Source organism: Cupressus sempervirens, chromosome 1 (genome assembly GCF_028749045.1).
Source record: "Cupressus sempervirens isolate cs-2001-9-10 chromosome 1, ASM2874904v1, whole genome shotgun sequence".
Classification (NCBI taxonomy): Eukaryota; Viridiplantae; Streptophyta; class Pinopsida; order Cupressales; family Cupressaceae; genus Cupressus; species Cupressus sempervirens.
The window spans coordinates 529,199,658-529,227,061 of NC_143118.1; the positions used below are offsets into that span (position 1 = coordinate 529,199,658).

The 27,404-nt window shown below is 34.3% G+C and overlaps 1 protein-coding gene across 1 annotated transcript in view; it reads right to left on the reverse strand.

The window, feature by feature from the left end:
• Window positions 1-11,386: 11,386 nt before the first annotated feature.
• LOC149578547 (Aldolase-type TIM barrel family protein) overlaps window positions 11,387-27,404 on the reverse strand; it is a 114,766-nt gene continuing 98,748 nt past the window's right edge. Inside the window, exons 9-10 of the mRNA XM_089829763.1 lie at window positions 12,015-12,083; window positions 11,387-11,771 (exon numbers count right to left, since the gene is read on the reverse strand). Of these exons, the coding sequence (XP_089685889.1) occupies window positions 11,661-11,771; window positions 12,015-12,083 (180 nt within the window). The 3' untranslated portion in view covers window positions 11,387-11,660. The remainder of the gene's footprint in view (window positions 11,772-12,014; window positions 12,084-27,404) is intronic.

Consider the following 27,404-nt stretch of genomic DNA (forward strand, 5'->3'; position numbering starts at 1 on the left):
TTTCAGAAATAATGGAGGTAATGAATGAAAAGAAACAACATTTTATTGATTCTTTTCCAGATAAAGCCAGAGAAGCTATGAGGAAATTGGGTTTCACCCCTAACATAGTAGTAGGTCCACTGGTTGTCCGAAAGAGGACAGGATATACTGTTATTCAGGAGCAGATGCCCATTGTAAACAAAGAAAAACAGGTAATTGAATCTACTAGTACTGTCCTTGAAGAAAGACCCCCTGAACCTTCTCCCAAAAGAAGAAAAATAATAAAGGAAGAGGAATCCCATGATGAAGGTTACTCACCTTCCCAAAATCCAATGAGAATTGAGGAAGAGCAGCTCACCAATGAGCAAATTGAACAAATGGGGTCGCAAGGAGGAGTTTTTGTTACTCAAGCAGAAATTGATGAAGGGAACCCCCAGGAACCTCCTGTGCCAAGTTTTGAATTGACTGTAGCAGATTTCAGAGGAAGGGAATTAGACCCTGTTTTGGAGTAGGCCAGTCAGCAATTTTTGTCTGATAACAGTTTTGTAAAATCTAGGGCTTTCCATCAGTTTGCATGGAGGGCAAACATGTAAAAATTTTTGAACAAAGGTGTTGGAATATGAAAGCAGAGCATCTAGAAATGGATGAAGCCTCCATTCAAAATCAAACAAAAGAACAAATGATACAATAATTCCAAAATATAACCCCTGACGAGGGTAGACAGATGGTGAAAAATGCAAATATTTTATTATTGCCCAATTGGGATATTGCTGATGCCTTAATTTTTAATTCTGTGTCAAATAATTTAGGATTACAGGATCCAGATAAAAAGGAATTCTTAGGAACAACATTCAGTAATGATCAAGCTGCCCTTGTTATGTGGTCACTACGAAGAGGATCCAGGACTACTCCATTACAGCCTGATGATTCAGGACTAACAGGGAATATCATTGTGAGGAGGGTCGCTGATACTTCAAATGTATAGGCAGCCTACATGAATGTGGACTATTCTAAATTTGCCTTGGCCATTGCAGAAAGAGAAGAAAAGGAAATGATTGATTTGCAGAATAAGTATGAAATAGTGGTGGATGCCTACAATCAAGAAGTAAAAAAGAGAATTGAGCTGGAAAATAGGGTATCTCAATTGGAGAAGATACTTGGGAAAAGAAAGGTGGGAGAATCCAGTACACTTAGAATTGCATACCCTTCACAGTCATTTGTTGGATCAACCCCTATCATTGAAATACCTGACACCCCTGAAAGGCCCCAATTCTATACTGCAGAGGACTTTGAAACAGAAAAAACAAAATTGCATGAGTTGCAGATAGAATTGAGAAATCAATATGAAGAAAAGTTGAAACAGGGTATAATATATTTGAGGGATAAAATACAATGGTCAAAATTCTTTGATCAGTTGGCCAGAATTGCAGCCCTCATGGATGAGTTGAACAGGGATAAGGATAAGCTGACTCTTCTTGCACAGAAATGGAAGGAGAGAAATAATGATATTACAATCATATGTATATCTGCAGTTCAAATGTCCTATCATCAAGTTGAGAAAATTTTTGATTTATTAAATAAGCTAGAGAATTTTGATGATGAAAGGGATTCTTTACAGAGAAGATTAACACTCTGCTTTTCCCAATATATCGCTGAAAATTTCACACGTTTTCCTTGTGCTTTAGAATCTGTGGATATGCTAAAAGAAAAAGAAAAGTGGAAAAGGGAGATGGATGAATTATTAAAATGAAAGAATGATAAACATCATGAGTGAGACTGGCCACTGGTTTTGGGCTAAGACTAATGAGGAACTAGTAAAAGTACAGTTATTTTATACTGATAAGGGGAAAGAATTTGATGTTTTAGAAGAAAAAGCAAATTCCTTAATAATGATACAAAGAGAAGTTCTGAGCTTTGATTGGCCAGATGATGATGCTTTTAATAAATGGAAAAATCAGTTTCTAGAACAAATATCAGAAGATGATGAGGAAGAAGGTGAAAAAGTAACAATCACCCCCGAAGTTAATACTGAGGACACAGAAACTCCCCAGGCTGAAGTAAATTTACAGATAACTGAAGACAATACATCACTTTCAAACCTCATGGCTACTTACTCTGAGGATGAAGAATAATTGGAGAATCAAGTCCTATCTTCTTGTTAAAACAAATGAGAAGTATAACAGAAAGGGACCCACCCAGGATGTTTTGATGTGTTAGCTTCTCTGTTGTTTATTTTTGTCTTTTACTACAGACACTCATCAGTATCTTTTAAAGGACACGTGTCACTCTCTTTAGCCCTAAGCTTGTTGCATCTCACACTATTTAAGTGAGATCCCAAGGCTAAAGAAGGGTCCGAATTCTTTTTCTTCTAAGTATTGTGCTTAGTCTAGTTTTTGGTCCAAATTTTGATGGCAAGTTTGTAATGTGTTTCTCTGTCAAATTTTCTGAAAATACATGAAGATAGAATGAACTGTGTTTATTTCTGAAGGCTATTCTGAGTTTATTGTAAAAGATGTACCATTTTCAAAGGAAATGAATACAAACTATGAACTGTCCCCATATCAGTTCTTTCTGAATTTTGTCTCCTGCTCAATACTTAGCTACCTTGATGTTGTATGAGTAAAAGCCTGTGCAATTGAATGGAATCTAGTTAGGTTGTATATCCATCTATCATTGCTGTTAATTCAATGGATTAAGTAAAAGCTTGGATGAATGTGATAAGATTCCTTAAGTATTGAAAAGGATTTTGAATGATAAATTCTGATAAGAATTGCTGATACAATTTGTTGTAAGGCAACAAATTAGATCTTAGATTTTGCTATAGACTCTGAAACCCCAATGGATTAGGCACTGATCAAGTTATTTTAGCTGAAAGAGAAGTATCTTACAAATGGTTGTTCAAATACATCATCAAATCAAATTTTACTTTTATTCCCTGTAGATCTTCAAAGTTGGCCAGCACTTGTCTGCATGAAATCTTTTTAGCTTCAATTAGCCATTGTTGTTGAAAACGTCTGCAGATCTATAGAAGATTTCTTGGCCATTTCTGTTTATGGGATGTGTTTTGGAAAGTTAGTAAGAATTATGTATATATTTGAGGATTCTGAAATGAGAATCAGAATGAAACTAAGAATAATCCTCATACAATAGTTTCATATTTGAACCATCCCTAGGTATACCCACCCTGGTTGTGCAGAGCCAAAAGAGTAGAAAACCATTTGTGGTTTTGTTGAAGTTGGGTCCAAATACCTTACATATGCAATTGTTGATAAGAATAGGCTAGTCTTTAGATTGTGTATGTACTGTCATTCTGGTATTAAGCTTTTTGTCGCTTAGTAGTTTTAGTACCATTTAAAACACCAACACAATCCAAGTCCAATATTGAAATAGCCAAAAGACTGAACCCTATTTGATAGTAAGTATCTAGAAACCTTGTCTAGTCTACTCTTGTTGGCCTAGAAATTGAAGTGCCTATGTTGAATCTCATACTGAACCTTGTAACGTCTTGGTTAGCCTATAGAACCATGGGGAAAAGGACTAACGATACATTAGGAAATAGTGGTTAGAAAAGTGGGATATTGTAGGAAAATGGGCTTCTATATGAAGCATGGTATAGTTGTGAACGAATCTCAGCCCTTAATTTTAATAGGAAAAATAAAGTGTAGTTGGGGGGAGTGATGGGCTCTAGAAATAACGTTATTTGATCTATTTTACTCCATCTTTCACAAGACATGTTTTAAGACTTCATCCTATTTTTTTAAAACTTAATAGGTGATATATAACATATAATGAATGCACGTTTTTGTGAATATCCATGGATGGTAATCTCACATTGTTATAATGGTGATAATTATGAATGTTATTTTAAAGATACTATTGTGCAACAAATAGATTGATTGTTAGCCTACAACCAAAGAAAAGTGCTCCCTGCAACTCAAGGGAAATAAGTAGAAATAGAAATAGAAATGTAATGAATCCTATTGACTTTTCCACTATGTGATAAATGTGCTTAAGAGACCTGAAGGATTTCTTAGGATAATGAAGTTGTACTTCATTGTGGCATTGGTTTGATTTGCACATTTCCTAATATTTTGTTTTCTATAGTTGAATAAGAGCTTAATTAGGATTGTGATTCCTTTCAATTTAGTTGTTACTTTTAGATTTATAGGAGAAAAAGTCATCCTTAGTGTTATAAAATATCAACAAGTGTTTATTGATTATTTAAGATGTAACTAACCCACTCTCTCAAGATTGCATATAAAACTCCTATAAGAGTTTAGGGATCTCTAAACATAAAAGAGACTAGGGATTCTGCTAGAATTTATTTTTCATTAGGAAAAATGTTATTATCCATTATGTATTGGTGAAGAAAGAATAAAGTGGATGATTGATGATATCTTGAGCTAAGACTATTTTGTGGTTAGAGGTTGCAACCCTCAAGCCAAGGCCACTTGAAGCATTCCAATATTTTTTATAGTTAGATTGATAATGTTAGCATTAGCTAAGTTGCTCAATACTTTGAAAGATTAGTTGTCATGATGTTCTTCTTAAGTTAGATATATATAATCTATTAATGGTACCAATATAAAAAGACTATGAATTAAAGTTGAAACACAATATAATATTTCACTACACACAACCACTATTGAGTTAGTCACTTGTAACCACTATTGTAAAGATAGGCTAATTTCAAACATTGTTCATGTTTTGATTAATAGCTTGAATTTAATTAATTCTCTTTTCACAATTGATATGTAGCCTAGAAAGTCCTTGGCTACACATAGTGTTAGCATCATCCAAGAGTTTCATCTTTAGTTGATGATTAAATAAACCTATCTAGGATAGTGGATTAGTTGACATGGGATATGTTGGACCCTTGAACATATGCATCGAGTTGTTTGCATCAACCTATTAGTCATTCACTTACTAAGCAACGCATGCCAATATTGAATCTTAATTTATTGTTCTTGATAAACTATATTTTCAAAATTTGAATGATCTAAAAAGTATGAAACTAAACTATCAAAACAATGTACATTATTATTGTTCTAATAGCTTATTTTACACTTCTTTGTAGAAAAGTATTTTGATAATCTTGTCTTAATACAAGTCTTGATTCTAATGAAATTGAATTATTAGGATATTTGGGTCGTAAAATTATTTGTCAATTCCTCAAATAAATAATTGTAGTCTTAGATGCTAAGAATCTTACTATATTTTCACATGTATGGAAAAACATATTTGGCATTGCTACCCACTCTTACATTGTACTAGGAGTGAATTAATTCAATGTAACTCATATTGGGTGAATTTTTTGATTGAGAGAATAATTGATAAATTATATTTAAGTTTAAAATATATATTTAAAAGCCAAAAACATTTGGAAATAGGCAAACATTCCTTGGTTGCTCCTGAGGATTCTAAGGCTGAGGCTAGCTCTGAGTTGGTGGCTGAGGAGGATGCTCTGGTGGAACTTTCCTTGGATACTCCTAAGGATTATGTGGCTGAGGTTTTCTTTCAGTCTGAGCCGATGGTGGTGGATGATTTGGTCTCTACCCCTGGTTCAGATGTCCCTCCTAGGGGTCAGACGTCGTTTGATTCTCTCACGGAGGTTGTTGCGGCTTCTGCGTCCCCTAGGTTCCTCGGGTCTTTGTCTTCTGAGGCTTGGGTCGCTGAGGCTGCGAAGATTGAGGACGGTTGGATCATAGTTAAACGGAAGAAGTCTAATTTTTCTGCACCCCCTTTAGATAGGGTCCTTTGGTCGGGTAAGGGAAAATTCATATCTAAAGGAAATCTTTTGTTTCCTTATGATGACCGATTTTTTGTGTTGGTGAACTGGTTGCTTTACTTGTTCGTTGGATACTAGTTTGGGAGGTTTTTTTAGGTTGTTGTTCCAGTTTGTTGACCTTCCAGGTTCCAGTATTGTTTTGGTTGATTTTTTTGGTCACATCTGTTGGTCTCAGGTCCCTGTTTAACTTGAATTAGTTGTTTAGCTAGTTTCTGGTCTTTGTACCTGGTTGTGCTTAATGGTTTATCTTTCTCTTAGATGTAAAGGGTTTCGGGGCCCCTTCAAAACCTGCTTTTACCTTAATCTAAAACATTTGGAAATAGGCACATTGAAATGCTTCAAAGGAATTAAACAATCTTTCTCTAAGAAATAAAACATCATCATTAGAAGGTTCTAGCTCCAACTTCTATGTTCTAAGTTAGTAGACAAATCATTATCTTACAAATATATCATGTGCTGCAATTATTTTTTATGCCTCTTGGCATGTAAATCAACTAAGATAGATTGAATGTTGAGACATTTAAGCGGTTAAAGTGTTTTTATGAATCAAATCAACAATTTTCCTACTTCTTGCTTTTTGCTTAAGCATTCTAAGCACACTCGAACAAATAAAATTCTTTGACCTCTAAAATTAAAGTGCTTCAACACTAGTTAACCAAAAATAGAAGGGAAATATACAAAGTAAACAAACAATAATGAAACTACAAAAATTGAAACAAATGCTCTATCATATGACTTGTAGAGTTTTCTTGAAATAGTTTTTGGAATGCCAATTATAGTTTCTTCAAATTTTCAAAGAATTTGTGGATGCAAATATTTAAAAATGTTTGAAAAACTTGATGTGACTAAACACGACAATTGTTTCAAAGTATTTATTTTTCCATTTTATCCATAAGTTATTTGTTAGGCTTTATGGATAGAAAAATCTTTAAATCTTAATATTCTGTATCTTTTGGCTTGTCATTCCAATTTTTAGATCTATTTTTCTATTGGGATTTCAAACACAATTCCTTAATGGTAATTCTTTCTTTCTTTCAACAAGGTTTCTATGGATAAATATATGTGGTGTTTGACATAACGAGATTCACTAAGAATTGCAAAAAATTATTTGATTTCTTTCCATGTCATTAGATCTATTGGGTACATAAAGTCCAACAATCACTTTCCTTTTTCCACTAGATTTATGACCTTTCATTTCTCATTTTAAAGATCTTTAAGAGCTAAGTGGATAATGTTTACTCCGCAATTGTAATTGGCAAACTGTTGTGACGTGTAACCTAGATACACAAAGATTAATAGGAGATTTTCCCCTATCGAATGTGGATGTAGCCAAATTGGTGAACCAATATAAATTTTTGTATTGAGTCTTCTCTTTGATTTTTTGGTCACTCTAATTTTGTATTTTCATTTAATTTTTCCGTTCTTCCAATTACTTCACAATGAGTATTAGAGAAAGGTAGGATTGTTGGTTGAGACTTTGGTGGTTGAAATTCTCAAGTCATGGAAAAAGTTGATGTAAAGACATTCTCTGGACAAAATTCTAGTTTGTGAAAAGTACAAATTGAATCTTTGCTAATAAAGCAAAATCTCCCACTCACACTTGAGGGGAAATTGAAGAACCTGACTTCAATGAAGGATGGAGACTGGGAAATCCTTGACAACAAGGCAAGAGCAACCATATTTGTCTTGCTATCCAATAATGTCCACTTTAATGTCACATCCAAAACAATGAAGGAAACAATATAAGAAAAGCAACCAATACACAATGACATCAATTGCAAATAAAGTGTTCATTGTGAAGAAGTTAGACAAACTTAAGATGAAGGAAGGTGACATAATGGCAAATGACATCATTGAGTTTAACACTCTAAACAACCAAGAAAATTAAGTTGGTATGATATAAGATGATGAGAAAAAGGTTGTTCACTTGTTGTGATAGTTGTTAGCACTTCAATATCTAACAAGAACAAAATGGTTTTTGATGATATGGCGGCTACTCCTCACAACAAAGATACGAGAAGAAAGAACCAAGAATCCTCATCCAGTGAAGCCTTAATAGCTGGAAGCCACAATACAGGCTGAAATAATCGTCATAGAAGATCCATATCGACTAGGAGACTGAAGTCTAGAGGAAGAAATGAGGATTGTTGGTCATGTGAAAAAGGATTATAGAAATTACAAAAAGGCACAAGAAAAAGCGTGGGACAATGAAGCAAACACAACCTTTGATAAGGATGTTATTGTCTTAACATTATCAACAAGTGAAACTACAAATTCTTGGGTCTTGGATTCTGGTGCTTTCTTTCATGCTTCTTTATGTATTGAATACTTTACAAATTACCAAGAAGGCCAGTTTGGAGAAGTATACTCAGGAGATAACAAAGCTTGTGAAATTATTGGAAAAGAAAACATTTTGATGTCACTAAAAGGAGGAAGTAAATGATTGTTAAACATGTCCCCAAGTTTTATAAAAACTTATTCCGACAAGTCAGCTCTTTACTCAAGGTTTTAATACATTCTTTTTGGATGCATGGAAAGTTGCAAAAGGTTCCATGGTTATTGTAGAGGGCAATAAAATTGGTAGTTTATATATTTTGAAAAATATTGGTGAAGTGGGAGTTGTTATGACAATTGTGGACAACAACTTGGAACTTCGGCATCAAAGGTTCAATCACATGAGCAAGAAGGGTCTTGATGTTATGCAAAAGAGGGAACACCTATCAGGCCTTAAATCAGTTGATTTAGAAATTTGCCAACATTGTCTTTATGGAAAATAGAAGTGGGTTGATTTCTTGAAGACTAGACATGAAAAGAAGAGCACACCACTAGTGTTGATTTATTCCAACATCTTCAAACCTATTGAGGAAACCTCCTTTGAAAAAGCCAATTATGTTGTTACATTTCTTGATGATTGTACATGTGTGGATTTATATGCCTCGTAAGAAATCTAAAGTATTCAAAAAAATTAAATTTTTTAGAGCCTCAATTGAAAATAATATTAAATGCTTACAAACCGATAATGGTCAGAATTTTGTTCTTTGGAATTTGATACTTTTTTGCTTGTAACTATATTTCTAGAATTAAAATCATTCCTTTTACACCTCAAGAAAATGGAGCTCGAGAGGTTAAATAGAACAATTTTAGAGAAGGCATGATGTATGCTTTCAAATGCAAGATTAGGCAAAGAATTTGGAGTGGAAGCCCACAATACAACAATATACTTGATCCACAATTAGAATTCGGTATTTCGGAAGAGGAATAGTTGGGAAGAAAATTTTCATATTCACATCTATAGGTCTTCAGATGTCTTGATCCCATGTTACTTCATCTTCACATGTGCAAGTCTCTAGATGTCTCAATATCTTCCAAGCATTGAATTGGGGATGCCTTAATCTTGTGTTATCTTTATTATAGTTATAACACTCTTGCCACTATATGCATCAAGGGAAAATGGACAATAATAGGCTCTCAACGCTGAAGTGACACACATCAATAGGGAACCACCTCAACACAACATACAAACAACAATCTCAATGCTACATGGGACAAATTCATCTAAACAAAATGTCATATGAGAGTATTTGCTTTTAAATGATGTTAATATGGCGAGAGTTGTGTTTCAAGAAGGGATTCAAACCCCCTTAATGACATCTATCCAAGCCGTAGATATCCAGACCCAACACCTTTTTGCATAACTCCCACCTATCTTCCATCAACAAGCACATTTTGAAAAATAATAGTGAAGTTGGAGAAAGTCACAAGACAAGTGCAACTCTTGTGGTTGGAGACATCATCCAAATTGAAGGTTTTGTAGTTGAATGTCACCAATATAAGCAATTGAAGAGGAAAGAGCACAAGAACAAAGGGGTATACAAAGCACTATTACTATTAGCAATGACAATGTTGAACAAAATAATGCTTTGAGAAGATATACAATGAAGAGAAAATTTCCAAATAAATTCTCTTTCTCTTCTTTCAAGAGGTAGAGCTAGAACTTTTTCTCTCTGATCAAATAGAACCTGCAAACTTTAAAGTTGCTTGCAAAGCATCTAATTGTGAAAAATGGAAGGGCACAATGCAAGAGGAAATGGACTCTTTATTGGCAAATGAAACTTGGGATTTGGTTTGATTACCACCAAATCGTAGAGCTTTGAAAAATAAATGGATTTTTTTGGTTGAAAGAAAGATGAAAGTCACAAAAGATACAAAGCCAAATTGGTTGTGAAAAGCTTTGTTCAACAAAAGGGAATTAATTTCAATGACATCTTCTCACCAACAGTCAAAATGAAAACCATTTGTGCTATTTTAGGATTGGTTGCATCTCATAATCGTGAACTTGAACAACTTGATGTCAAAATGATATTTCTTCATGGTAACATAAATGAAGACTTGTACATGATGCAACTCAAAGGTTTTGTAAAATATGGACATGAACATTTATATTGTAGATTAAAGAGAACTTTATATGGGCTTAATCAAGCCCCAAGAAAATGGTACCTCAAGTTTGATAGCTTTATGATTGAACACCAGTGTGGGCATTGTGAATTTGATCTGTTTATTTTATCACATAAGGTTATACAATGGTGTTTTAATTTTTCTCTTGCTCTATGTTAATGACATGCTAGTTATTGGCATTGGTATGAAGTCATTTGTGAATTGAAACAATAGTTTGCAATGAAGAATTTAGGGGCAGTGAGATGGATACTTAATATGACAATTATCCAAGATAGCGGAAGAAATAAATCAAGTTGTTACAAGAAAAACTATATTATAAAATTTACCTAGGTTGCATGGGTACACGTACCCAAACACTGGGTGCACATACCCTAAGGACCAAGTACTCAACAAAGAGCATCATAGTTAAGGACCTTGATTAAGATTTTTTTTCGTTTGCATATCAACTTGTTTTTTATTAAGCTTAATTTAATACGTCATCAATTTGAAACTTTGATAGAATATTGATTAACATTAAAGTTTATTACTATTCAAGTCAAAAGTTTATCATTTGCAATATGTCATTGTTATATGACTTATGATCTTCTTGCTCATGTTTAATGTTGGCCTTCTCAGTTATGCATCTAAACATTTATCATATATTATTATTATTACAAACATATACCAAATCTGAAACTGAAAACAATACAATACATTTGCAAACTTTCACTTGTATTTTGAAAAGCCATTGTCATGACTCATAATTTCAGATTTTCTATAAATATTAAATTATAATAAAAATGTTTGACATACCCAAGCGTTCCCTATTTTGAAAAATAGTCGTACCCGTACCGGTACTAGTACCCTAAGTACCTGAGTACCCCGTCCCATGCAACCTTGATTATTATTTTCATTATTCCAATTACTTCACAAGATCTATAGGTATTTGTATGCTTGGACAAATCATATTTAACTGATTTCAACAATAAAATTCACAAGATCTATAGGTATTTGTATGCTTGGACAAATCATATTTAACTGATTTCAACAATAAAATTATGTATCATATCACAAAATTAAGATTTATTAGTCATCATAATTAGTTGATTAATTATTGTCTCATACATTAAAATAGAGACCGTGAAAGTTTAGCATGTAATTGGCATACGAATTGCCACAAGCAAGTGGTTCCTTAATCAAAAAATCATTATTATGTGTGAGATTAATAATGAAAGACAAGTCGTGTCATTATATCTTTTGTTGTTTGATTTGCTTCAATTTTTGTATCAGCCTTTTTTGGGTTATCTATAATACAATTCAAAGAGAGTCGGAGTACAAATCTTTTGCTTCAACACATTTATATATTTAATTACCTTCTGACACTATTATACAAGATGCGTGAGAATAAGGAAGAAATTATGTAAAGCATTCATTTGGAGCTCCAATAACTCCGAGCACTTCAAGCTACGGTTGCTTTCATTTTGGATTCAATTGAGATATCTTTTCCAAAAAGTTCTGCAATGGCAGCAGCTGGATTGTTTTGCCTGACAAGATATTCGCCAGCCAAAACCTGCAAATATGCAAATACTTGTATTTAACTTTCAAATTGACCGTTATCTTCGAATCTTTCGACTGTACACAGCATGGCACAACATCAAACATGCATACATGCAAATATATATTCATTTGGACATAGTCAACTAATCCTTGATAGGTAGGTATTTCCAATTCAATACATTAAAAAAGTAAATACAGAATTTAATCTAAAGCGCCTGATGAAGATCAAAAGCATGTGCAATGCACCAAAACTTACAGCTCTGACTCCTGCGCTTTGCAGTAATGCAATATCACTGCTAGTCGACAGCCCAGATTCTGCAACCACCTGAACAAGAAGAAGGGTACTAATTTAGTTTAGAGCGTGCTGAAGAATAACAATATATTACTTCTAGTGCCAGATTACTTTTGCACTAAATGATAAATTAAATCTAAAACAATGTGATAATTGAATACCAACTGAGCAGAATAAAAATAAATCATTATAATATTTTGGGGCTAAGATATCTAGGTAATCTTATTTTTATGAATTATTTCGACCATGAGATTTTAAAGAAAAAATACATCTTTAATTGAAAGGCCTGCTTTCTTTTTTGATGTCAAACATCCATGACTTCAGGTGGCAAATTTAAAAACTTGTAGACACAATGCATAAATGTCCGGTATAAAATAACAAGAATAACCTCGGCATCTAATCACTGTACATTTGTCAAATTGTACCATGTTCAATATGTTGGAATCTTAGATTTTACAAGTAAATAATTCAAGCAAATCCTAATGCCATAGTGATAGCCACAACACTATTAAAGAGCAAAGATGATAGGCTGTGCAATGGTATTCCATTAACAAAAGAGCAAATAAATGCAGACACCGATGCATAAACTCAAAACACCTATACTAAGTGTGGGTGAGTACAGCTTTGACATGTGACAGGGAAAAAGTAACAATAAGAACCATAACCAAGAATATTCAACCAAAGGAGGAAAGTAGCTCTATGGAAGATGCTGAGAACTCAACCCCCATAACTACAAAACAAACCTAAGCAAACTGATCCTAGGTGTAGAGAAATTGTAATTGAATTAAACTTATATCAGACTGTATGTAGAAGCACGATCTGCTGAGAATATATACGTCAAATCTTTAATCTCAATCTGCAGTGATGAATCTGATCAGAGATAATGTCAATCTCTGATGATGAATCTCGGCCTGTATGAACACACACAACTTCAACCTGCTATTGCAAATATAACTTGAATAACAACTTGTGAGAATAAGTGACAATGTTGGATATCAATCTGCTGTAGGTAATGAACATATATTGATTTCGATGTCAATGCCACAACAAATGATGCACATACATATTGTCTTCAATAGATGCCTCTTAAGATCGGTCATGATCTTTCCATTCAAGAGTCACGATTTGTTTAGAGAATTAGTTAGTATTGACTAACTAATCCAATCTCATACAAGATCTGATTAGTTAGTTAATAATAACTAATTGTGACTGCTTTCAAAGTGATCGATCTGCAATACACAAGTGTATCAAATTTCATCTTAGATGTGTTTGGTTGGTATCTGATTATATATATTATAATCTGCAGTCTTAGGAGATCTGCCCAATGCTAAACATCAACACTCCCTCTTAGCTAGGGATGATAACTAAGATGAATTTTTAGATATCACCTTACTCGTGACATCAAGGAGTATATTTAGAATATCACATCTCATGACATTCATATACCCTACACCCTAGTTATGATATGTGCACTGACATCACGTCACATGATGTCTATCATAACTCATCATGGCATCTCACCATGATTATCTCATAAAAGAACATGATGATGTGTACATGTATCACATTTCATGATATCCATCAAAATGTTCTAGAGATACTATATCATGATCTACATAAAGCTATCATATCACATAATATCCATTATGATAGGAAACATTGTAAAGTCATCACCTCACATTGTTTAATACAAGTGTACAATATCAAAAAGATCGTCACCTTAATGTAATGCACACAGGAAGAGGGCCCATAAGTCATAGAGTCACACATATGACAAAAAGAGTTTACACATTAAAAATCTTTAGTATATAATTTTACAAATGAAATAAATTTAGAGACTGAATCTCAATTACATTTCAATCATACCAAGTTTCTTCCTGAAGTGTTCCACTTTAACTCTGGAAAGAGGCTAGGTGAGAATGTCTGCAGTTTGATCTCTAGTATTCATATACTCTAACTGAATTGTTTGCCTCTCTACCATATCTTTGACATAGTGAAAAGGAATTTCAATATGCTTGGATCGATCATGGAGCATTGGATTTTCTGACAGCTTGATACAACTTTGATTATCACATAGAATAGTAGTAGGCTTTAGAGGTTTTCCAAATAGTCCCACAATCACATGGAATAGTAGTAGGCTTTAGAGGTTTTCCAAATAGTCCCACAATCAACTTCCTAAGCCATATAGCTTCTCTAGTTCCCATAGCTGCTACAATATACTCTGTTTCAATAGAGCTTTGTGAAATGGAGGATTGTTTTCTGCTTGTCCAAGAGATCATAGCGGATCCTAAACTGAAACAATACCCGAATGTGCTCTTCCGATCTGCCACACTACCAACCCAATTTGAATCTATTAATCCATGTAAATCAAGATCAATCTTCTTGTATTTAAGGCCATATCCAATAGTACCCTATAGGTATCTCAAAATATCTTTAGCAGCAACAAGATGAATTTTACGAGTCTCACACATGAACTGACTATGGCATTCACAGCGTAGCATATATCAGGTCTAGTGTTAAACAAATACATGAGTGACCCAATAATCTGTCTATAAAGTGTAGGATCTGCAAATCTAGATTTTGGTGTAGACTCTTTTAATTTGTGCAAATTTGTCTCCATGGGAGTGGACATAGGTCTACAATTTAACATTCCAAATCTCTTAAGTATATCAATAGTGTACTTTCCCTGATTTAGAAAGATACTATTAAGTTTCTGCCATACTTCCAATCCTAGAAAGTAGTGTAGAATACCCAAATCTTTCATTTCAAATTTTTAAGTTAAATCTCTTTTGCATTGAGCAATAAGATGATCTTCTCCTGTGAGTAATTGGTCATCAACATAAAGAATTATAATTAGCATATCACCATTAATACATTTAAAATAGAGATTTGGATCAGCAACATTCTTGGAGAATTTTAATCTCATGAGGTATTTGTCAATTCTTTCATACCAAGCTCGAGAAGCCTGTTTAAGTCCATATAGAGCCCTCTTTAATTTGCATACATAAGATTCTATATTATGAACTATAAATCCTTTAGGTTGTTCAAGATAGACTTCTTCTATTGTTCCATTTAGAAATGCAGTCTTAATATCCATTTGATGAACCTTCCAACCTTTCGCTGCTGCAATGGCTAACACAGCTCGAACAGAGGTATATCGAGCTACAGGTGCAAAAGTTTCCTCGTAGTCAATGCCTTCCTTCTAAGAGAATCCTCAAGCAATAAAACGTGTTTTGTGTTTTTCTATGATACCATCTGCAGCTTGTTTAATTTTGAACAACCATTTCGAGGAAACAACTGATTTTCCCTTTGGTCTAGGAACTATATCCCAAATATCATTCTTTAGAATGGAGTGATATTCTTCTGTCATATAGCATCTTTCCAGGCTTCTTGTTTGAGGGCTTCATCAACATTGGCTGGTTCAGAGTCACGAATTTCACTTATTAATGCATTATATGTTAGTTTGTGGGGTCTAGTGCTTTCTCTGAATGTACCATTAGGTCCTGCAAATTTTTCAGCTTCCTTCACAAATTTTCTAGCCCAAAGTGGTTGTTTTCTTTTGTTGGAATTTTGTTTTCATCAAGACACTTGTTTTGAATCTCAAATTCAAGTGGATTTTCATATAAGGTGTCTTCAGGATGTTTTGACTAAATTTCAGGAGTAGAACATATATCCTTGTTTATGATAGGATTTTGATTAACTCATCATAATTCTTTAACCTATTAAAGGCAATATCTTCCTCAAATTTTACATCTCGACTACGTTCTATTTGCCTTTGTCTAGGAATGAATATTCCATATGCCTTTGAAGTTTCACTATATCCCACAAAGATTCCTTTTCTTTCGGAGGGTTCTAGTTTTGTTCTCTTCTCTTTGGGTACATGAATGTACACTGGGCAGCCAAAGATCGTTAGATGGCTTATGTCAGGTTTCTGTCCGGTAAATGTCTCCTTAGGTGTTTTGTATCAAGATGATAATGAGGACATCCATTTTGAATATAAACAACTGCTCTAGATGCTTCTACCCAAAAGGAGGAATCTAGATTTTGATCACACATCATGGATTTTGCTGCCTCCACAAAAGTTCTATTTTTCCTTTCACCTACCTCATTTTGTTGAGGATTGTAGGGTACAGTGAACTTCCTCTTAATCACTGAACTAGCACAATATTCTTTGAACAATTTTGAAGTGTATTCTGCCCCATTGTCAGTTCTCAAGGTCTTGATTTTCTTTCTGGAGAAATTTTCAATTAGAGCTTTTAACTCTTTGAATCTATTTAGGATTTCCTTAGATTCTTTACATTTTAGGAAATATATCCATGTTTTCCTTGAGAAATCATCTATGAAGATTACATAGTATAGGGCCCCTCCCTTGGAGGGTGTTGACATAGGTCCGTAGAGGTCAAAGTGGATCAGTTCCAATATATTTTTGGTTTTTCTAGAACTAGTGTGAAATGATCCTTTGGCATTTTTCCCTAGAGCACATAATTTGCATCTTCCACAATGTGAGGAGTTTAGTTTCGATAGTTTGGTTAACAATTTATCCATTGAGTTTAAGGCTCGAAAGTGTATGTGCCCTAATCTTTTGTGCCAGATTTCATTTATGTTAGGAGATTCAAGAATGAGAGCTTGTTTAGATTTGATACACAGTTTATATAGATAACCTTGCCTTATTCCTATAGGTTTGGCTTTCTTAAATGTGTTGGATTTGTACCAAGCCAAAACTCTCCCATTCACAAATGTGATTCTATATCCATTATCTTCAAGAGCCGATATAGATATTAAGTTTCTTTGGATTTTAGGTATGTATAGTACATCTTTTAGTTGAATTTCCATGCTTGATTCTAGTTTGATGGTAAGGGTCCCTACACCTTTTACAGGATGTGCAGAATCATCTCCGATGGTCACTTCTTCATCTGTTTCTTCTACCATAGTTTCCATATTTTCTCGGAATCCCATAATATGTCTAGATGATCCACTATTAGTTACCCAGGTGCTTGATTTGTTTGATACTTGATTTGATAGCACTGAATAAAATAAGAACTTCTTAGATTCTTCTTGTGAGTTTATTTTTCCAACGTGGGCATATGATGCTTGTTTCTTTGTTCTTTCAGGACAATTTACAGGATCGTGCCCATATTGGTAACATCCAAAACATTCGACTTGTGAAGTATCTTTTCTATATTTTCCTTTCCCATGAAAATTCTTCTTTCTTTTGAAGTTCTTCTTCTTTCCTTTCTTCTTTGTATTTGTATTTAGAATGTTTATGTCTTTATCTAAGGATTTTTGTTTGATTCCTTTTGGTAACAGCTTGGCTTCTTCTTCTAGACAGTCAAATCTTAGTTGGTCTAGTTTTGGTAGTTTTGATCTTGCACTAATGCCTTGTTTGAATGGTTCCCATGAACTTGGGAGGCCACTTAGTGCTGTTAGAGATAATTCCTTACTGTCTATTTCATACCCAACGTTAGACAATTGATCCCTTGATTCTATAATTCTCATAAAGTAGGCATTTACGGATTCACATTTGTTCATGCTTATGTGATTCAGTTGTGTTTTTAGTGCAAGATTTCTTCTAGTATTGCTCACCTCAAATGTGTTTTCTAAGGATTTGAGCATGAGGTATGCAGTTGTTTTTTTTGCTAGGATAGGCACAATGTGATTCCTTACGGAATCCACTATTAATTTCATAACTTTCTTATTGTTTTCAATCCATTATGATTTTTCTAGCTCATTCTCAGGCTCAGTACTTTTTATTTTAACAAATGAGACTACTTTGTTTTCATCTAATATCATCATGATTTGTAGCTTCCAAGCTATGAAGTTATTGGCTCCTTCAAGACAATCCTCGAGTCTTATTGCACTTGTCATTTTGAAGGATGAATTTTATAAGTTAAAGGCATGCAATCTGAATTCTCAAGTTTAACTTTGGGTTTATTATAACAGTGGCTCTAATACCATGTAATTGAATTAAACTTATATCAGACTGTATGTGGAAGCACGATCTGCTGAGAATATATACTTCAAATCTTTAATCTCGATCTGCAGTGATGAATCTGATAAAAAATAATGTTGATCTCTGATGATGAATCTCGGCCTGTATGAACACACAAAACTTTGACCTGCTATTGCAAATATAACTTGAATAACAACTTGTGAGAATAAGTGACAATGTTGGATATCCATCTGCTGTAGGTAATGAACATATATATTGATTTCGATGTGAATACAACAACAAATGATGCACATATATATTGTGTTCAATAGATGCCTCTCAAGATCAGTCATGATCTTTCCATTCAAGAGTCAGGATTTGTTTAGAGAATTAGTTAGTATTGACTAACTAATTCGATCTCATACAAGATCTGATTAGTTAGTTAATACTAGCTAATTGTGACTGCTTTCAAAGTGATCAATCTGCAATACATAAGTGTATCGAATTTCATCTTAGATGTGTTTGGTTGGTATCTGATTTTATATATTATAATCTGCAGTCTCAGGAGATCTGCCTGACGCTAAACATTAATAGAAATCTATAAAAAACTTACACCGACACTCACCTCCCTCCCTTCAGTGCAGCTTAGGTGGATTATAATAGGTCCTAGAAAATATATGGACAAAATTGGTGCCCATGTATATATGATTTCCTCCATAGAGAAGATGTTCCGACCCGCCCCCTCCTATAGAATAGAGATGCTAGAGAGGAGGACAACACAACCCCACCAAAATAGAAGAAAATCTAGGCACAAAAGGTCTCATAATGAGTGTAGAGGTAGGTCCCTTTGAATCAAACAATGCATCTTCCTTTTAGCAAAAGGAAAACCCATGCTGCAAGTCCACTGAAGTCTAACTCAAAAGGTGGAATAAAGAGAGGAAACGAGAAAAGTCCAAAAAATGGTCACGTATCTCCGCATCAATGCTAAAATGTGTCAACGTATTTCAAGAGTCACAGCCTGACAGCAGAAAATGATATCAAGAAAGAAGAAAAAGTAAGAGATCACAAGGGTTTATGTGTAATTGTACCCTAATTACATCCAAAGAGAAAAGGCCTCCTCGAGAGATAATTAGAAATGGGTCCTGAATTCTAACAATGGGACCATATAAGGTACCCATATAAGGTATCCCAAATGAGGGAGTATGATGGAGTCTTAGAAGAACTAGTCAATGAGATTCAAGTGTTGATCAGTCAAATCAACTAACAAATGAGATTCAAGTGTAGAACCCATATAAGAATGGCTCTCAACATATGTATCAAACTGAAATGGAATTAGTTACTCCTATAGGTGGTGTCAACATGAATAATGATGAAAGTGAATCATAGGATTCAAAAACTACAAGTTGTACCAACATGTGAGCATGTATGGGCAGAGACAGTAAAGGAGGGTCAAAACACGCGTGATATTTGAAGGAGATGCAAAACTATCAAAGTTGTCACCAAAGAGAAGTTAAACATCCTCAATGGTCTCATCAAGATCCTTGAGACAAGAGTCTATAATTAGATGATGAATGTCTAACAAGTAAACACCACAATGAGGTAGATCAAGAAGACAAATATGATCCAACCTAGAAATATTTAATGAAGAAACACTAAATTGTGTCAAAGCAACAAATGAAGGTGGAATCTTAGTGCATGTTACATGACTACATTATACATCCCATAATCTATCCACATCAAATATATGAATATGATCTATTAAATTTGTCAAATAGAGGTATTCTTCCATGTTTGCCGCTAGTCTTTGAATGAATTGGATATACTCAATATGACTATTGAAAAGGGCTTCTAAAGATTAATAGGAAATCCAAAGATTATTCCTATTTGTAAAATATCTCATCATAGGAGATTTTTAGGGTGTAGCAAAACAAGGATTTCAATGAATTCGTATAATATTTGTTAAGGGGGGAAGATAGCCATCAAGGATCTCATCTTCGAAAATAGAGAGCAGTGTGGTTCGAAACGAGTTGTGCAAAACGGCGCACTCCCTCACTTACACGCTTGCAGATTCCACCACCATCAATCCACACATAATCTTAATCTAATTGGAGATTTTGTAAGAACCAAAAAGGAACCCACAAATCCCTAAACAAAGAAATTCCTAGTCATAATCATAAGAAAAGGAAGCAAAGGATTTTGTGTAACTAAGGTTTTGTAAGATGGCATACTAACAACTAGATGGACAGGGGATGAGGGCAACCGAAAGTGAAGTTAGGGCTTCTGCAAGGGTCTTCTTGGAGGCAGGGCTCTCCTCCACGAAGGTTTGAATTTCTAACCCTCCCACACATGGAAACTAGGGTTCTTATTTCATTGTCTCCAAGGATGGAAATCCATGAGATTTTGGAAAATAATTTGGATGTCTCGACTTACTCCTATAACATTGAAATTTTGGGTGGTATTAAAGCTTGTTATCTATGTAGGAGAGGGCCATATTAGGAAAATTACCCAATCATTCTACACAAAGATGGCCACCCCAAAGCCCATCTAAGTCAAGTCATAATGGGACTATCAAGGACACTATGGAGATTGAAATAATTCCTTTTGAGAAAGATCTAAATAATAAAAGCAATGGTAATGATATAATTATGGTTAGCACATATTCCATTAATCAAGACCAGCAAATCATGTATAGAGTACCTTATCTGATAAAAAATATAGTATTTGAAATTGAAAGAAAAAACATAATTATTAGTAATATGCAAACTACCAATAGTAGGTTAGTTTTGAACATCTCATAGTAGTCAAATTGATGGTAAGGTGTTTCAAATTAACATTGAGTTACAAGTTGATACTAATCTCAGGGACAAGCATACCACAAACCAAGATGGTGTTGTGGACCAACAAACTACTAATACTTTGGAGGTTATCAAAAAGTTCAATATGGATAACAGAGAACATTCATCCCATCTTCACTCTATGACTATACCAAGCTATGACAACAATATTGTTTTTGGGTTGGACATAGCTAGGGGGAGATTTGGATCCCAAAACTAAATGCCTCAATTTTGGGGTAATTGTAATGTCCCAATATTGAAAGAAGATCTAATAGTAAACATAAAATAGAATAGAATGAAAATAAAATTAAAATTAAAAATATAAAAGAATAAAATTAAAATATAATATAATTAAAATATAGTTAAATTAATGTTGGGTGAAAAGTTGTGACTTCCTCAAACATGAGATATAAAAAGGGAAAAGAAAACTTCATTTGAAAGATAGGAGAGGAAGGAAGAGAAAAGTGAAGGTGCAACTGAAGAAAAATTAATGGAAGTGAAAAATGAATAAGAAGAAAATATGGGAGTGACTCCTTCAAAAGGTGGAGTTATGAAAGGTTGTGACTCTTTCAAAGGGTAGCAATGATGAAGGCTTGTGGCTCTTCCAAAGGGATTGAAATTATGAAAGGCTGTGACTCTTTCAAAAGGAAGAAATGATGAAGGGTTGTAACTCTTTCAAAGAGTTGTAAGTATGAAAGGTTGTGACTCTTTCAAAGGGCAACAATGATGAAGGCTTGTGGCTTTCTCAAAGAGTGGAAATTATGAAACTTTGTGACCATTGCGAAGGGAAGACATGATGAAGAGGTGTGACTCTCCCACACATTGGAAGATATAAAGGGGAGAAGGTTTCATTTAAGGGCATTCAAGGGAGATCGAGTGGGGAATAATATATTATTCTAAAAGGAAACAATAATAAGTTGTGACTCAATTCTTATAGAAGGTGGTGACCCTTTCAACAAGAAGGCATAATGGAAATTTCACCCCAAGCATTGAAGGAGGATCTATCAATCATCATCCTTACACCCATCATTCCTCAAGAAATCAAGCAATCCATCAGCAAGATCAAGCATCACCCTATCAAATAAAAATTCATTCAATCATCATCAATATATATGTCAAACTAGCATTAATTATATCATCACTTTTCAATCATCTAATCAATAATTACCTAATCATTACTCACCAAGACCTCGAATCACAAAACCAATCAGATCTGACATACAACAATCTTACTCAAACATAGAGAATCTGAATATTATATCTATAAATTGGTATAAATTATCAGTTCTAATAATAAGCAGCATATTGGTCTTATGATTTCTTGCTTATGAATAATGTATATGATTATGATATTATTATTGTACGATCTTTTACTTAAACTATACATGCAATAATGTGCAACTGTTACATGTTTCTTGAATCAATCATGGTAGGGGTTATAAGGGAATACAAGGGTGAAACTGTTAAGGTCCTCTTCCAAGCATGCCACCTCATGGTGGTGATAGACATGAGGCCAAGAGTGCAAGGAGTGCCTCACCCTTGGAAGGGAAGGATGCTCTAGACACCCTATTGTAGTTTCCTCAAACCCTTACGTCGGTTGATCATTATGTTAAGAAGCTTTAATTATAAGTAAAAGGATCAGGGTAGTAATGGATGAGGGGAACAACTATGGATTTCTCACTAGATCCACTCTCTCATATGGATGACAAGGGCCACATGAGGCCACATCCCTCTTGGGCCTAGGGTAAAGGATGTTTATGGCACCCTAATATGCCCCTTATCTATTTATTGAATATCTTTCTCGTAGAATATGTTTTAATGATTTCCTAACATGTTGCAAAAACCCAAGTGCATGGATGTTACTAATTTTATTCTATTCTTGTTCTATTTAGAATTGGTGATTTAGGGCAAAACCTAGGGCATTTATAAGAGGGGGCATTACAAGTGGTAGCAATACATTGATCCTACTGACCTACAAGACAAAGGACCATTGCATCTAATGACAACTACTGAGAAATATCTCAATTCCTCAAAGATTATGCACGCCCTCCAACCACAGTCGAATTGCTTGGAAACAATGTTTGGTAATTAAAGCTAAGACAATTAGGGTTGTGTCTAGCTAAGCTCCCTAGTGACATAGGTAGTCACTAAAAGGACAATCAAGAGATGAGGACCCACTCTGCACCCTTCGATAATGAAACAACACGCCAAGGTCATATATGTTTGGCATGCTTCTAATGTTCATCGAAATGTAAACTCTTGCTCGCATTGTTGAAACCTATTGGTACACCCTACCAGAGAGTAAACAAAAAAGCACATATTGGTTCAAATTTGCAAGTTGAGTTAATTGAAGACTTTCCCACAAAAGTTAATTATATCTCATGAAGGATCCAAGGATGGAAAATCTATTAGTTTAGGAACCCTCAAATTGAAAGACTTGGATAAATTTGGCATTGCTTGAGGATAGACAATCTTGGAAAGGGCAGTTTATACTGTCCCTCGTGTTGAAATAGGATTTATTAATCAACAATAATAATAGATTTAAACTATAAGAGAAAAGAAATAAAATTTAAATTAAAAATATCAAAGAAAGTATTAAAATATAACATAATTAAAATTTAGTCAAGTTAATGAAAGGTCAAAAGGCATGAAATGAAAAGTCATGACTCCCTCAAACATGAGATGTAAAAGGGAGGAGAATTTTGTTTGAAAGGGGGCAAGAGTAACAAAGAGAAAATGGAAGGAGTGATTCAATAAAAAATTAATAGAAGAGTAAAAGGAATAGCCAAAAAATAAGGAAGTGACTCCTTCAAAAGGAAAAGATATGAAAGGTGGTATCTTTCAAAGGGCAGCATCGATGAAGGTTGTGAATCTTTCAAAAGGGTTATAATGACTAAGGGTTGTGAATCTTTCAAAGAGCAGAAAAGATGAGTTTTGGCTCTCTCAAAAGGTGGTGATTGGGAAAGGTTGTGACCATGGCAAAGAGCAGACATGATGAAGAGGTGTGACTATCACCCACATTTGACAATATAAGGGGAGAAGGTTTCATTTGAGGACATTCAAGGGAGATCAATGTGGGGAATAATATATTATTCTCAAAGGCAACAACAAAAAGTGGTGACTCAACTATGATGAAAGGTGGTGAGACTTTCACCAATAAAGGAGATTTCATTCCTAGCATGAAAGGAAGATTTATCAATCATCATTCCTCAAGATATCAAGAAAACAATCAATCAGCAAGATCAAGCGAAAAATCATTGAACCCACATCATTCATCACTTCATCTTGGGATCAAGAAAACATACAATTCAGCAATCACACATAACTATGAAATCAACACTCATTCAATAATCATCTGTCAGTATGCCAAACTAGCATATATTATTTCATCACTTTTCAATCATATAATTGACACTAAATCAATACTCACTAATACCTTGAATCACCAAACCATCAGATCTGACATATGGTGATCTTAGTCAAGCATAGAGAATCTGACTATTATATCTATAATTGGTACAAAGTATCAGTTCTAATAATAAGCAGCATAGTGGGTCTTATTTATGATTTCTTGCTTACAAAATAATGGTCCTTTTTATGCTTTCATGTTTATGAGTAATGTGTATGAAAATGATATTATTATTATGTGATCTTTCACTTAAAGAATACATATAATTAACTCTTATATGTTTGCTGTAATCAATCATGGTAGGGATGAGATGAGATGAGATAAGAATATTAATGTCCAAAAAAAAACCACAAGGGTTTATGGGACTGAGCATACAAACAAAACAGCTGACCAAAGCAGGAGCACCAAACGGTGTCTGAGAAGGGAATACAAAGAGAGAGAATTGCTACGAGGTCCTCTTTTAAGCACGCCACCTCATGGTGGTGACTATAAGAACCCACTGAGGTTCCAACTCTAATAAACATTGCTGGAAATGATTTTAGCTTTGATGTTTTGTATTTTCGATTTTTGCAAATGTAATGTCCCCATTTTTGCCAGCATTGGAGTTTGAGAGATTAGCCTATTGTGATCCTTGTAGGCTAACTGTTGTGAAAAGAGAGTCTTCTACGGCAATGACTTGGCTTGGGAGGGTCTTGTCTTCACCACAATTCAGTAAGTTATAGGTTGGTCTTCATTTGGCTCAAATTGGACTTTGTTCGGGCTTAGTTTTGTGTACGTCGAGTGTTGATTGAGATGCACCCTTTCTATTTTTGGAAAGCGCATTTGGTCACATGGAGAAATAAAAGGTGTGACTCCTATTTAAGACGACATATTTAAATGATGAGTAGTTTGGGAGTTATTATATTTTTAGTGGCCAAATTATTATTAAATCATTAAATGACTTATTATAAAGTTATGATCTAACTAAATAATTTTACTTAAGGGTTGAGTTATCATTGAAAGGGGGCATTTATTTAATTAATTATATGCCTAAGCCAAGTATTATATGTTATAAGGTGATGTGTTGTAGAAGCTTCATAAGTGAAGTTACATTTTGGAAACAAAAGGCCATTTGGAGATTATAAATATGAGCTCATTGTGAAGGAAAATGCATTGATTGAATATGCTTTGCTTTTGTGTCTTTGTGGCATTTCTCCGAGTTCCTTTGTTTTTTGTGCCCTTGCTGAAGTATAAGGGTTTGGTTCTAAGTTGTGTATTGATTCCACAACTGAAGTATTGTGGAAATAATTTTGAGAGTTATTTATCTTCCTGTAGCTGTGTTCACTGTGGTTAGAAGAAATTAATTGGGGTTGAAGGTTCTTGGCCTATAGTGACTGTAATTAAGAAGCTAGTTGGGGTTGATCAGTTTCTTCATTGTTTGGTTAAGAAGTGTCATTAGCCCTAATGAGGACTTTTGGAGGAAAATAAACAAGTTCTGAGTAGGATGATTACAAGAAGGATTGAGTCTGTTGTTGATCATTCACCTGCAATCTGCTCAGGCTGCAAATTTGGGTTTTCCTGTGACTGCCGTTCCCTCTGTTAAGCAGCGTACAGGGACCTGGACATTACCAGCGATCAGTAATTGGTTTGCAGACAAGTTTTAAGGGCTGCGTGAGTCATTACAAGCAGCGTGCAGTCTATAAATAATACCTGTGATTTTATTCAAGAAGCTAGCAGCCATTGTAGATAGCATGCGATCAACTAAGGGGGGCCAGCGTTTGTGTTTAGGATGTCTATGTTTGCATCTGGGGAGGTCTGTGTGAACTATTGGAAGGCCTATGTTGGATTTTAGTGGAGGCTGCGATCAACTGGGTTTGTGCATCCAAGCACTAGGTTATCAAACACGCTTGTGAATTTCCTTTATCACATTGTATGAATCTTTCATTCAATAAAGTTGCTATGCATTTTCAGAATTACAATAGCTGGTGTAAAATAGTTTCAATTCATTATAAATTGCAAGCTGATCATTATTTCAGAACTGCATACTGATGTTTGGTATTTATTGTTGCAAAATGTACAAGGCCAAAATCAACTAAAATTTGTGAGTGGTTGCGCATCTTCTGGTATGGTGACTAAGATTTAAAACATTATTTATACAATGTTTACAATTTGTCTGCCAAATGTTTGACGAAATGTCAAATTGTTGATTAGCAAAGTAAATTGATGTTTGTTAAGGATATAGCCGGCTAAGGGTTTTAACAGCCAACAATAAATTCACCACAGCATGAAATTCAAATGTAGTTGCACAACTTGAGCACATTATTCCTTTATTTACTAAATAACAAGATGCAAAGATTTACAACACTAAGTTAATATGCATCAACAGTTATTAAATTTTGACAAGGAATTTAGAAAATCTAAATGTTTATAACTGTTGAATAGACCCATATAAATAACGGCCCTCTAGTGTAGTTGTGTGAAGTATTGGCATCTAAGATGAATTGCGGCACTCACAATCTGCTATATTTCTTTAATGCTGGGTAGTATTTCAACCAAATGACAACCCAAAATGCTTTAGCACTGCCCTATACCACCTGTGATTCCTTCCCAATGAAGTGTGTGGCTTATGTACTGCTGCAGCTGCCTGCTAATGACCAGCAGCCTCCTCTTTCATCAAAAACAGACCTTCAAATGCCTGTGAGACGCAACTTGATGAAGCCCTCTGATCTTTGCAAAGTCTATGAAATGAAAGTCTGAATCTTCTTCACAACTTGCACCCAATAATCTCATGTTCTCTGCAAAGTCTATGAAATGAAAGTCTGAATTTTCTTCACAATCCGATCACCCAATTAAACACATTCATAATCTCTAAATGAGATTATCCCTGGCACAATTCACTTGCAGAGCTCAATCAATCCAAAGAGCAATTTCTTAATAGAATATTCAATCCTAGAAGATCAGAAATTTGAAAACCCTTGGTTCTCAACACAACACAATTTGCCAATTTTCACAAAGTCAAAAATGGAAAATAGAATTATCTTTATCCTTGCATTAAATGCAGTTATAATTCTCAAATGCAAATTGGATGGAGGCTTCTTGGTCACACTTTTCATTAATCAAAACATGAATTAGGTATTTAAAAATATTTTCTGTTGTTGCCATGTTTGAAATATAATAGTTTATTATATTTCCCTCCACCTATA